This window comes from Acanthisitta chloris, unplaced genomic scaffold (assembly GCF_000695815.1).
Source record: "Acanthisitta chloris isolate BGI_N310 unplaced genomic scaffold, ASM69581v1 scaffold29604, whole genome shotgun sequence".
NCBI classification, from domain to species: Eukaryota; Metazoa; Chordata; class Aves; order Passeriformes; family Acanthisittidae; genus Acanthisitta; species Acanthisitta chloris.
In genome coordinates this window covers 2,472-14,629 of record NW_008670292.1, presented here as the reverse complement: position 1 = coordinate 14,629, position 12,158 = coordinate 2,472, and the positions used below count along the sequence as shown (strand labels likewise).

Sequence of the window (12,158 nt, the reverse complement as noted above, 5' to 3'; positions counted from 1 at the left end):
AAAGAGAGAAGCCGAATCAATCTCTCCACTTTGTTACTTATGCAAGCTCTATGCAGGGCTGTCTCTCCTACCATGAAAAATTAATAGATTACACTAGACTTGGCAAGATAGCAACTAAGGAAAATAATCAAAGTGCCTAGAACTAGGAGACCTGGCTATGTACCAGAAAACTCAATAATGAGTAAGATTTTCCTTTATCCTGTTTAACCAACTTTTAAGAAAAAAAAACCCCAAAACCACAGAGCTTCTGTTCCACCAGAGATCCAGCTATGAAATTGTATTGCAAACTGTTTAACACAGGAATCAGCTCCCCTCCAGTTCAAGGTTTAAAGCTTCTATGACACTATGAAAGCCCCAAGTGATCACAGAATACCAAAAAATATTAGGTTTTGAAGCAATAAAACTTTAGAGAGTGCAGTTGCCCTCCCTTAAATTTATTCATGAACCTACATTAAAATGTATGGTTCTTTTTACACAGCATTTATAGCTTAATTCAAATTAATGTCTCTGGCTAAGGACAAGTGCCGCTACACTCTCAAGTATAATTCAGAACTTCAAATCTGTTAACAGATGGTTTGCTGTTTCTCAATAGGCTGTCTGACTTTGTTACAGTAGCAAGAGAGGGGAGAAAGAAAGACAAATAATAGTAATAAAAATAAGAAAATTCTCTGGAAAAAAACATCCCAAGCCTTAGTACCATGTAAAGCTGAAATAAGTGTGAAAATGTAAACACGAAGCAACTGAAAATTGCAGCTTATATGTAAAGACACCACTAGTTTCTGCATAACAAAAACTTCAGACACATTCTAAATGCCGTTTTGCTTTCAATAATTGATTAGGTTTGAACAAGAGCCAGAGGAAAATCTTGATGCCAGGTGAAAGATGATGCAACAAACATCCTAGAATTCAAAATATCTCAGGCTAAATCTCCTAGCCTTTGTGATAAGATTTTCATGGTATAGTTTGTTATATTAATACCTTCACCATGTAAATCTGTCAGCTCCATACTCATCCTTTCAACAGAAGACACTATTAAAAATTTTGGCAGGGGAAGAATAGAAAAAAGAGCAGGGTTTGGTTTTTACCCCCCCCCAGTCCTTCAGCTTGTTTTTCTTTGTAGAAGTCAGCATGTAATAATTCACATCAATTTTACTTGTAAAAGCAATAAAGGGGAACCAATTTTAAAAATGCATGGTCTGGCTTCATTACTGAAGATCTCTTAAATCCCAAAAGGGGTGAGGTGTTTTTTGCCCTTCACTGTTTGTGATACAATTCTGGTTTTGATTTTTTGAACAATCCCAGCTTGCTTTTACTGTTTTTTTTTTCCTGAGCCTTCTCTTGTGTGTCATATTAATACAGTCATAGGTAAATTTCTGAAGAAGACGAAAAGTAGTTCCAGCAAGTAATTCTTCTCAGGTAAAGGCTCAAGCAAATTACAATTTATTAAATTTGTGTAATAAGCAGGAACCAAATGAATTACTGCAGTGCTGTTTTATTCCTTAGGTACTTGAGTTCCAGTACAGTTTAGACAAAAGCCAAATGCCTTTCATAGTCTGGGCTGAATGCCTGGAAGAAAACAGTCCATATGCTTAACACAGCTATGTAACATAGCATACTCCTCAGTCTTTGTTCACAAAATGTCTAGGACTGAAAGAGATGAAGACTAAATTATACTTTCAAATCAGAAGACGTTGATCCTACCAAGCACAGGTTGAGGTGGATTAGCAAAGTAAGGCAGGCAGGGCTGGAATGAGCTCACACAAGCTGTACACTGCATTTAATATCTGGGAGGAGGAGGGTAATGAGGGTTATTCCACCATATATATATATAATTCCTCCTTTGAAACAGATATTGGAAAAAAGAAACATGAACCATAAGAAAATAATTCTTGGGCATAAGCCATCATTTTAGTTCAGCATTCATCAAGGACAGGTTTTTAAACCTGAAACTGTCGACTCTAACCATTTAAAGTTCTTAACATCAATTAGATATATAGAATACCTTTACTATTTCTCTTGTAGACCTTTTCAGCCAAAAGATAGCAATGCTCTTTGGTGTTTGCAGTCTGAACTTCTGCTTTTGCTCCAAGCTTATTAAAGTCACTGAAAAGACAGCAAAGGGGACACATTTAAAATCACTATTTCATATTTTAAAATAATGTATATGTACTTAATGCCTTAAAATGTGTATATACAACATATCTAGATCTATCCAGTTCAGAGTAATTTCTGAAATGTCTTAATTACATAATTTCTATGTAATTTAATTATAACTGCATTTAAAACAGTAATAAAATTGGATTACCCACAATTAAACTTTCTTTAAAGGCAATTCTTTAAGCAGTTCAACTTTTCTATGTACCCTATAATTTTATAGTGCACAAATATAACTACATCAGTCTGCATATACACTGAGATGGAGGATGAAAGAGAAAGGGGGACATCCCAGCCCAGAGGTGTTACAGGTTTACAATGGAGCTTTCTGTCAGTTGCAGTAATCTGTAGACAACAAAACAGGTCATATAAAGTTCAAGAAATGTGTCAGGTCAGAAGCTGTCCCCCAAAGCAGAATAAAACTGGTGATGTTATAGGTATTACTTACGGTAGATCAGACAGCACTTTGACTTGCTTCTCCTTATCGTCATTTAGCATCTGTAATGCCCTTTGAGACTCAGGGCACGGCTGTTGCCCTATTTTCTTTTCCTTTGCTTTAGGTATCTTTGTCACATGTATCCCTAGCTCTCGCAAAGCAGGCAAATAGGAACAAACCTGTTGCAAAAGTAACATTTTAAAAATTTAAGTCATTTTCTTTTGTTGCATTTTCTGCAAAGCAGTAATGTATGACTCACAGCTAGCTGTACCTAAGTTTTTGAGTATCTAAATGATTGCACATATAGATTGTTTAAATTTGTCTTTTACAATCCTTTTTGATGTTCATGTAATTCACTCTTTATGTTGTTGGCTTCTTTCAGTAACCCAGAGCCTCAAATCCATCTGTAATGCTCATTTAAAAAAAGTCATCTAAGTTTCTGCAGTTTGGCAAAAGTATGGGAAGAAGTCCAGTGTATTAATTTAATTACTACACAATGATTATACTGGATTGTGTAAGAAAGACATGGAGTATTTAGCAGATTGCGGTTGATTCTGCAGGCAATATGTAGGGGTGTGGGACACCTTACTTGCACCTTCACTGCACATTTGTCACCAGGGAGTAGGAGGTCACTCACTGAACCCAAAGAAAAGCCTAGCTGGTAAGATGCTATATGAGAACTGGCAAAATTGGACGATAGCTAATTTTGATTGTATGGAATAAGAAAGGAGACACAGTAATGCTAAGGAAAGCCACAAAAAAGCACATGGACTTGTTTCAAGCACTATACAAATTTACATTTAAGTAGTTGTAGGAAGTGATCAGTTGTCATGGCAATACTAGAACTAGCAATCCTGCTGCATATGTGCTGGCAATATACATTAAATATTAGATATGTAGTTGGTTAATTTTTAAAACTCCAACATTCTTTTGAGCTGTATTTAGACATGATGTATTAATAAACAATGACCTCTGTTCACAATAAACTCCTGTAAAATTCAGAATTTACGTATGGGAAATGTATAAATGCGTAAATTCTGTGACTCTATCTGTATAATTTTAGGACATAGAGAAACAGTTAGAGATCCCATGTTCTCTTTGCTCATTAGTATTAAGATTACCAAAATGAGGCTCTAACTTAGGGTATGTCATTACCATTTGATTGCCCTGATTTGCCTGCATCCTGCCAGCACTCATCGGTTTGAGAATTTCTTTCACCATGTATTTCCTCATCAACCAGCACTAATTGTGATTTGTTTGCAGGCAGAAGTTTGTGAGTAGGAGAAAGATTTTAAGAGGACAAATTCACAGGAATACACTGTGATTCAAAATCATAAAATCTTGTCTGTAACAAAAGCCTGGACCCAGCAGAATAATAGACTGCAACCTCATCAAAAAACCTGAAGGAAAAGCTAACCCAGGTAAATCACACTTGTCCTGGTCCAGTAAGACATGGGAGGGTTCGGTCGATTTGCCAATGTGAATTAAGACACAAACGAGGTCAAATACTGCTAGTGAGTGACATTTTATTATTAGCCACATGGGGTGGAGGGAAGGGCAACAAGAGATCTAGAAACAGGAAAGCAGGAAGTAAGCAAGATTTGTGATGCAGAAGCAGGAACAGTCACCACCATGGATCCAGCGGCACTCTCATGATCTACAGTAATTTTTTCTTTGATGATGGGTGCATACACACAGTCTCTGGACACTGGTCCTTTTTTATGGGACCCTGCCAGGGCGCTGATTGGTCAGCTCCCCTGGAGTTGCTGGGTCAGTACATTGTGACTCCCAGCACAGGCACCTCACAAGTGTCCCGAGAAAGTTGTGGTCCAGGTGAAGCTAGAGATTTACAGAAGACAGTGGTGTCTCGTTATCTCCGTGCCTAGAGTTTTGGTGGAGTTTCAGTGACAATGAAGCCCTAGTATCTCAACAGTTAGAGATTTCCATGGCTGGAGATATCCTGCAGCTCAGCAGTGTTTGAGGCAATCAACCAGGCCTTTGCCACAAAACAAGCAGACAAAGCCAAGCAATGTTGAAACAAACAGTTTTTAAATGTCCCTTACACCACCCTGTGGTTTCATGTTGCTGTGGGCAACACTGAAATCTTCTCCCATGGTGGTGGTATGAGAATAGCAGCTAGAGGAGGAAAACAAATTTAGAAGCAAGCAAGTTACGAGGTATTTCCAATAACTGTTAAAGACGCAAATCTGGCCAATGCCAGTAAGAGTTAGAAAACACAAATTTGGCCAATGCTAACAATAGTTAAAAACAGTTTAGTGTGAAATATTTTAGCTTTAGGAATAGCAGCATGTCTTATTCAGTTGGCAGGTTTAACCATTAGCTGCATCATGGAAACTCATCCAGTTTGTGTACACAACTTACACTATAAATCTCTTCCTTGCCAGACTTTAATCCAGAAGTACTGACATTCATTTGTCCTTATTCATGTACAGGAAGCACAGCTTTCTGTGAGATTCAGATTAAATATTGTAGTCAAGATTCAACAACTGTTTTCCAGGATTAATAGTTTGGAAAAAGGAGTCATAGATTTGGGGTTGCTCTCTCCTCCACCTCCTACAAAACACTGTATTCTAAGTTACAATGAGGTGGATCTGTTGTGGAATAGGAACTTCAAGAATTGTTTTCATGGATATGCTAATAGAATAATGGCAACCCCAAAAAGAGACAGAAACAAGGCTTAATTTGAGTAAATTTGGACATCAGACTCATACTTTTAACCCTGAAGGAAAGCTGTGAAACATACTGGTTTTTAGAATCCCACAACAGCAAACCCTGGGAATTCATATAAATCCACGTAAACATAACCAATCCCCTCCTGCTACTGCTGCCAACAAACCCAAGAGCAGGATGGTGAGGTATTTTCTGAACCAGATGTAGTGCATTCATGAGTACAGGCTGCCTTGAGATCTAATGATTCTTACAAAAGCTAACAATTCCTGAAGACACTTGGAGTTGGCATACGAGAGTCCTCATCTCCAAATGCAGTTTCCAACACACAGGATACTTATCAGCTGGAAAAACCTTAAGCAGAATTGCCCAATCTCTGTCGAATTGGTGCAGTGAGTTAGAAGGATGGTATTATTCATCTGCTACAAATTTGATGGATTTTTCCAAAACAGTTTTTCACTTTCCAAGCTTAAAGATTCTTTGAAGTTATTGGGACCATTTGTACTGTCTTTGCAATTTGCAGTAGCTGGACTAATACAAGTTGCATTGAACGAACCTAGTAGGGGTATTCCCCAGGTTTCTCATGTCCTGTAGTGCTATAGCTGTAGCTGTAACAGAGCAAGTTTTCATTTGTAACCACCCTGTCAGTACCTGAATGTACAACTGACAGCAGGTGACTGCTGTTGCTCTAATCAAATTGTGGTTGTATAAATTTGATGGACACGCCAGGAGGGTTTACGTGGCTTCCCAGAGGTTGCTCCAACCTCACCCATACAGCGCCCATAATTCACAATTTCCTGAGTCAATTCAAACCAGACGGGTATATGAACTTGCTCTCTGGGTGGTTGTACTGCTGCTGCACCAATATTCATAGTAACAATTCATTTGTATGTGACCTTGAGCATTAGATATAACTTCGCCCACTGGGGAAGCTTGCTGCATACATTCAGCCTCTGATGCCCCTGAACACCCTTCCTGCAATTCACCCATCTGTGTGTGGGGGTGGGGGACACACACCAGGGAAAAAGGATGGCAGCGTGGGCTTCTCCATCCCCCTCATCAGCAGTTTCAGTTTTTATTAAAGGGCTAACCTCAACTGGTGCTGGGGTGGACTCAGCGTTCCTCTCTAAATCATCCTCACAACATACCACCCTATGAGTTTGCTGGACCAAATTAAGAGGATAATTTGCGCAGGATTTTATCAGGTATTTTCTCTAAATTTTCCTGCAGCTGTTTCTCTTATCTTTCAGGCGCAGCCAGTAGTTTTTCTAACTGCTCATTTTTATTTCAAAGAACATCTACTTGTTTTTCCAATTTCTCCTGTGTCTCTCTCTTGAAAAACAATCATGCTTCAAGAACCTCATTTTCTGACTTTAGAGCCATATATTTTACATCTGCAACCCTTTCAGGTGGCAGGGAGTTTTTGATCTCTTTTTGTGCACAAGGTAAGCAAGCTCCCGGAACTCCACAAGTAACTCCTTTTGAATTTTCGGTAAGCCTTCTGATAAATATGCACCCTTTGTCCCTCAGCTTACCTACTTGGGATGAAGGAAAGAGTTTCCCACCGCCTGGTCCTTTTGTGCTTCCAGAAGCAGGGCTGAAGTGGGGGGGAGGGGGAAGCCCTGTATCTTTTCCCTTAGATCTCAGCCCTCTGGGCCACATTAACACTAGTTTTTTTAATTTTTCCATGGGTAATCCATCAATCACATCCCAGGGAACGCCTTTCTGCCATCCCTCTGTCCACAGGCTATTAAGCTTGTGGGTTATGTCCCTATGCCTGGGAGGTTTAACAAGGTGTAGCTTTCATTTAGGTGTGCCAACATTATTGCTTCTGCCCGCCTCAACACCTTCAATTCTGATTTTATGGTTGGAGCATCGATCAGGCTGTACTTTTGCTCATAATTAATCAGTTCCAGGTCTACTTCTCCCCAGGTCCAAACTTTTGAGCCTTGTATCCTCCTAGTGAGAGATAAGGAATTATCCAGTGCAGTGGTCACTCTCTATCATAACTTTAATTTTACCCTGCAGTTGTATGTTTAAGGCTTTTAGTGAATTGGGGAGTCCTCTTATGAGTGGGGTCATATGCACAGGATCAAACCACATAATCACTGGTGATTCCTGCCAAGGTCAGAGCTCCCTGACATACATTAATTGCAGATGGGTGGCTTTTCCACGACTTAATCCACAGATCCTACAATGGCAATGGGGTTGCCTCGCTCCAGAGGATTGAGTCCTCCTATCCAATACACAGCCCTTTGAGTTAATGACTATGGAGCCCTGTGGTCACCAGCTGTCAAGAAAACTCCTGGCCCCCAATACCCCCCCAGCCCCCTTTTCACTCAGTAGTATCTGATCTCCCCCTGTCAATGGTACTCTCCACACATATTCTGTTTCAGATTCCTTTGGAGTGCTACCAAAATCCCTTTTCAATTTGGCCAATTCAGTAGCATTATAACGAACATTTTCAGTTGCAATTTAGGGGATATCATCACTATCTCTTTTCATAAGTATACTCTTTTAGTCAGGGGTCGTAGGGAGTAGAGGAGATTCTCTAACTTATCCAGTCTCTCATTGACTTTTCTAAATTATCATGGGGGTAGCCACAGCCTCATCTTGAGAGGGGGAGGTGGCACACTCCACATATTCCGGCCCCACCAGGTGATCTTTAAGGGACAACTGAAAACTTCTATTGTAATCATCTATTGTTTGTTTTGCAATTGCTCTTTTAATGTCTTGATTTGTTCCTGGAGGGATTCAACAAGATTTTAGATAGACTGGGTGAGTTGAGGCTGAGCAGTGTGATGCTGGCCCTCTGCATACACAGTGGCCACTAAACAAACACTGTGTAGCACACAGAACAGCTCTTCCCTTTCCAGGATGGACCTGGAGGTCCTGATGCAAGGCATTCATCTAATTTGTAACACTATGCAAGTTGTGCTAATTATCCTTGGCCCAATCAATACCCAGCAATGCTGGTCAAGTCTTATGATATTGCGAAAAATCAAACAACATATCTTTGCCCCTGGGGGCAGTTACAGTATGCTTCAGTCATTTTTAATAGCTTGGAATGGTCATCTCAAGGAGGCAGCATGCATATATGGTAAGGTTTCCCACGCCAACATCCTTGAGATGTACTCACAATCAGTTACAGCAAATTAACAATATTTTGACAATTCTCAACAAACTAGGGGTATTTTCACAACTGGGACTATCCTGTCCAGGATGACAATAAAGTGTCCGATAAGACCTAGGAGGGTTCAATCGATCAGTCAAAGCCAGGCAATGTTGAAACAAACATTTCTTAAAGGTCCCTTGCAACATTATATTTGGCATTTTCCTTAATTACAAACTTAATATGGCAATAAAGTATTTACGTAAGAGATTATTTTTTAAATCTTTCATTGATTTCACTGTTGTTTCATAGTTTCGCTTTCATGATAACTATATGTAAACAGATTAATCAGGTGTGACAAATTCGCTGACAAGAAAAATCTTACTATTGTTCTGGACCCAGATCTCAGGCAAAGAGACACAGGAGTGTCTATCTACACAGGGAGACAATGCACACAACAAGCATAACCTTAGGCCACAAAGAAAACATATTTTTCAGACTTTCATGATTTTCAGACTTTCCAATTACATGTAAAATACTGATGTGTGATAGGTTATTAAGGAGTAGAAGCATCACTTACTATTTTCTGAAGAGAAAGAGGTTCTGTAGAAACAGTTATATTCCTCTGTAAACACATTTGTTTTAAAATTGCTTCTGCAACAAACATTTGAAGCCAGAGGGATGGTATGGCACAAATAAATGTTTTTAATTCACATATAGAAAAATCTGGATGAAACAATGGGTGGAAAAAATAAAGTGAGCCTTAAAATGAGAATACTGAAATCTATACACCCAGTTACCTAGAATATAGCTCTTCCAGACATTTTTCTTCTGTTCTAGATTGAGAAGCCATTAAGAACTACTAAAAATACATTAAAAAAGGTTTCATCTATCACCTGATAAGATGACCAACCACTAAGAAAACGTTTAACATGTTTTAAAAGGCAAAGAACACTTTTTACATCAAACTTTTTAAATGTTCTAAATAAAATCTTATAGAAGTTACACCTTTATTTTGAGAATAAGATTATTTGTTCGTCAAGTTATGCAGGTGATCACCTTTTAAATCTTTAAGTTATATAACATAAATACAATTCCGGTAAGAATTATAACACATTAACAAAGAAATATGCAAGTAAGGCAGGATGACCTAGAAGTTCTACACTAAAAGTGACCATAAGAAAATTGCAACTCCATTCAGATGTACCAAATAGTTTATACTGTTTAAAAAAACCCTCCACACAGTGGCAGAAGAATCTCTCTCTTTCTCTCTCCATGTGTGTATATATATATATGTGTGTGGATAGATAGATGGATAGATAGATAGATAGATAGATAGATAGATAGATATCTCAACATATATCAGGCATATGTCTGGCCTACCCCTTTATTTCTTGGAAAAGAAGACAGAATGACCAATAAGAATTTTTATGTTGATTCTAGCAAAATAATTTTGTCAAAATAGCTGAAAGAGGTGGAAAGCAACATCTGCCATGAGGAAGAAAGCCTTTGCTGTATTGAGGGAATATTCTGTTCTGCATAAGAAGTCGTCAGAAATTTACTGATCTGTAGACTCAATCAGAACAGAAACACAAGTTTGTAAGTACAGATATTTTCTACCGTAAAAGCAACAGAATTTAGGAGAATTCTGCAACACTTTTGCTTTAAGTGCTGTGGACTGTACCAAGTGGCACAGGTCAAAGAATCTTTCTTTATTCTTTACAAACAGGCTGTGAATGCTGTTGCTCTGAATGCTCTCCATGAAGGGAGTACAGAAAATGTAATATTCTCTTTGTGTACAGGAAAGTAATAAAGTCTTAGAGAATTACATATCACAGATTCTCTATATTATATGACAGCTGGAAAATCCATTGGAGAGACAGCAGTAGCAGTATCTACTAAAAGCTCCACTAATTAACTATAAAGTTCCAAATGATTTGGCCTTCTAAGATCTAAGGCACGCTATAACAGTTCTGATAATTTGCTTTCTGTTATACTGGAGTAGAACTATTTGTTCAGAAATTAAGATTTTGGTTTCATGTTTTTCAGGATAGTTCTCAAGTGACCAGGTAGAAGGCTGATACACTTTAAATGAAGCCTAAATACATCTATTACTACAGAAAATAATGACTGAATGAGGATACCCATATTTCTTAAATGGGGGTAGAAGAGGGGGTGAGGGGAAACTTTGGTGGGATTTAAGTTTGAAAATGAAATTAAAATCAGTGTTTTTCTTGAGATTACTTTTTGCTCTTTTGAATTCCTCCACTCCTAATCACTAAAAGGCCACATACCTCAACTGACATTCTATGTTAAATGATAATGGTTATATTAGTCATCACATTTCTCTTTATCCAATATATTTAATGAGGAAGCATAACTGTAATCCTTGGGACTCCATATAATTTTTCCCCCATGCTCCAAATAAATTTCATTAAAACCAAGGATTTTGAATGAGACATTGAAATACTGGAAGTCTGTAGCAGTCACAGAGCTCAGTGTAGCTTTTGGACTTCTGGCTGAAGTGTCTTTAGGAAACTATCAGTTTTCTGGAGTGATAAAACTGGCCTAAGTAAGGTGTCCCCAATTTCCTCTCTGAATTAAAGACTTATTATAATATGCCTGAAGCTTTTCCTAAACTGACAAGAGAGCTCCAAAGATTATTTTCTTCCTCACACTCTGGTCTTGCTTTCATATTAACACTTACTAAGATTGATTAAGAGGGATTTAACAAGAAAGCCTACTCTATTTGGTCTTCATTTGGCACTGACAAGACACACAATAAAACAGTTTCCAGTACACACCACACCATAAGAATGCACAACTGCAACAGGAGGTAAGAAAATAACTTGGAAGTTAGAACTTAGTGTATCTCATTAGAAGACTTTGAACACTCACCATCACATGAAATGGCAAGGTACTGTGCCAAATCATCAGCTACTTGATGAAACATGCTTCTGTCCATAAGCAGACCTGAGATGATCCAATACTCCACTACAGTTCCAAGAATTGCATTTAACAGACCAGCAACTTCACATATGAAAGCCTAAGTGGAAGAAAAAAACAACAAACAAAGAAGTGTATGTATAGACCTGTACTGTATAACAAATTCACACTGATAATATACCAGCAACACTAAAGAACTTCTTTAGATAAAAGCCTACTCTGTTGTCATGTCACTCCTACACTGGCCTTTCTTTTTCTGCTCAAAAGCTAACTGTTCAGCCAGGTCAACAAAATTAATGTCACTGATGCAACATCAATTAAAAATTGGCATTGGAGAAAAACAAGTATTAGAAAAAGTCCTGTTTAAAACAACATGCAAAATGGGATCAAAGCCTACAAGTACAACGTGTGATTTCTTTTTAAATTCAGTTTTGTCTAACTGTAAGATTCAAGTACTGCACTTATTCCAGTTAACCTCGTATTTAATTTGACAATTAGGGGAATCTTTTTCTCCCTGGTCTATTAGGATTCTATTTTCCTAAACATTTTATTATGAAATACAAGCTCCTTTTGTGACTAACCATGTATGCCTGCACCAGAAAGGAAAAGGATGCAAGGTGTTAAGTTTCCTGCACAGAAAAAACTTTGGCAGATGCTTTGTGAAAGGAAACTCTCTTCACCTACCAAAAATTCCAAAGAGATTAGCAGCTGCAAATTCAGAACAAAACATATCTTCGGGTATTAGCATTACCAATTTCTTCCTTGAACTGGCACAAAATGGTCATGTGTAAATAAAAAACCCAAAGTGTATTTTCTTCAGGA

At 38.1% G+C, this 12,158-nt stretch overlaps 1 protein-coding gene across 1 annotated transcript in view; it reads right to left on the bottom strand.

Moving 5' to 3' along the window:
* ANKRD32 (ankyrin repeat domain 32) overlaps positions 1-11,436 on the bottom strand; it is a gene marked incomplete at its 5' end in the record, with an annotated part of 14,875 nt that extends 3,439 nt beyond the window's left edge. The window contains 5 exons of the mRNA XM_009073639.1: positions 1-67; positions 2,003-2,103; positions 2,603-2,769; positions 8,971-9,116; positions 11,289-11,436. The exon at positions 1-67 is cut by the window's left edge and continues 11 nt beyond it. Of these exons, the coding sequence (XP_009071887.1) occupies positions 1-67; positions 2,003-2,103; positions 2,603-2,769; positions 8,971-9,116; positions 11,289-11,436 (629 nt within the window). The remainder of the gene's footprint in view (positions 68-2,002; positions 2,104-2,602; positions 2,770-8,970; positions 9,117-11,288) is intronic.
* Positions 11,437-12,158: the final 722 nt, after the last annotated feature.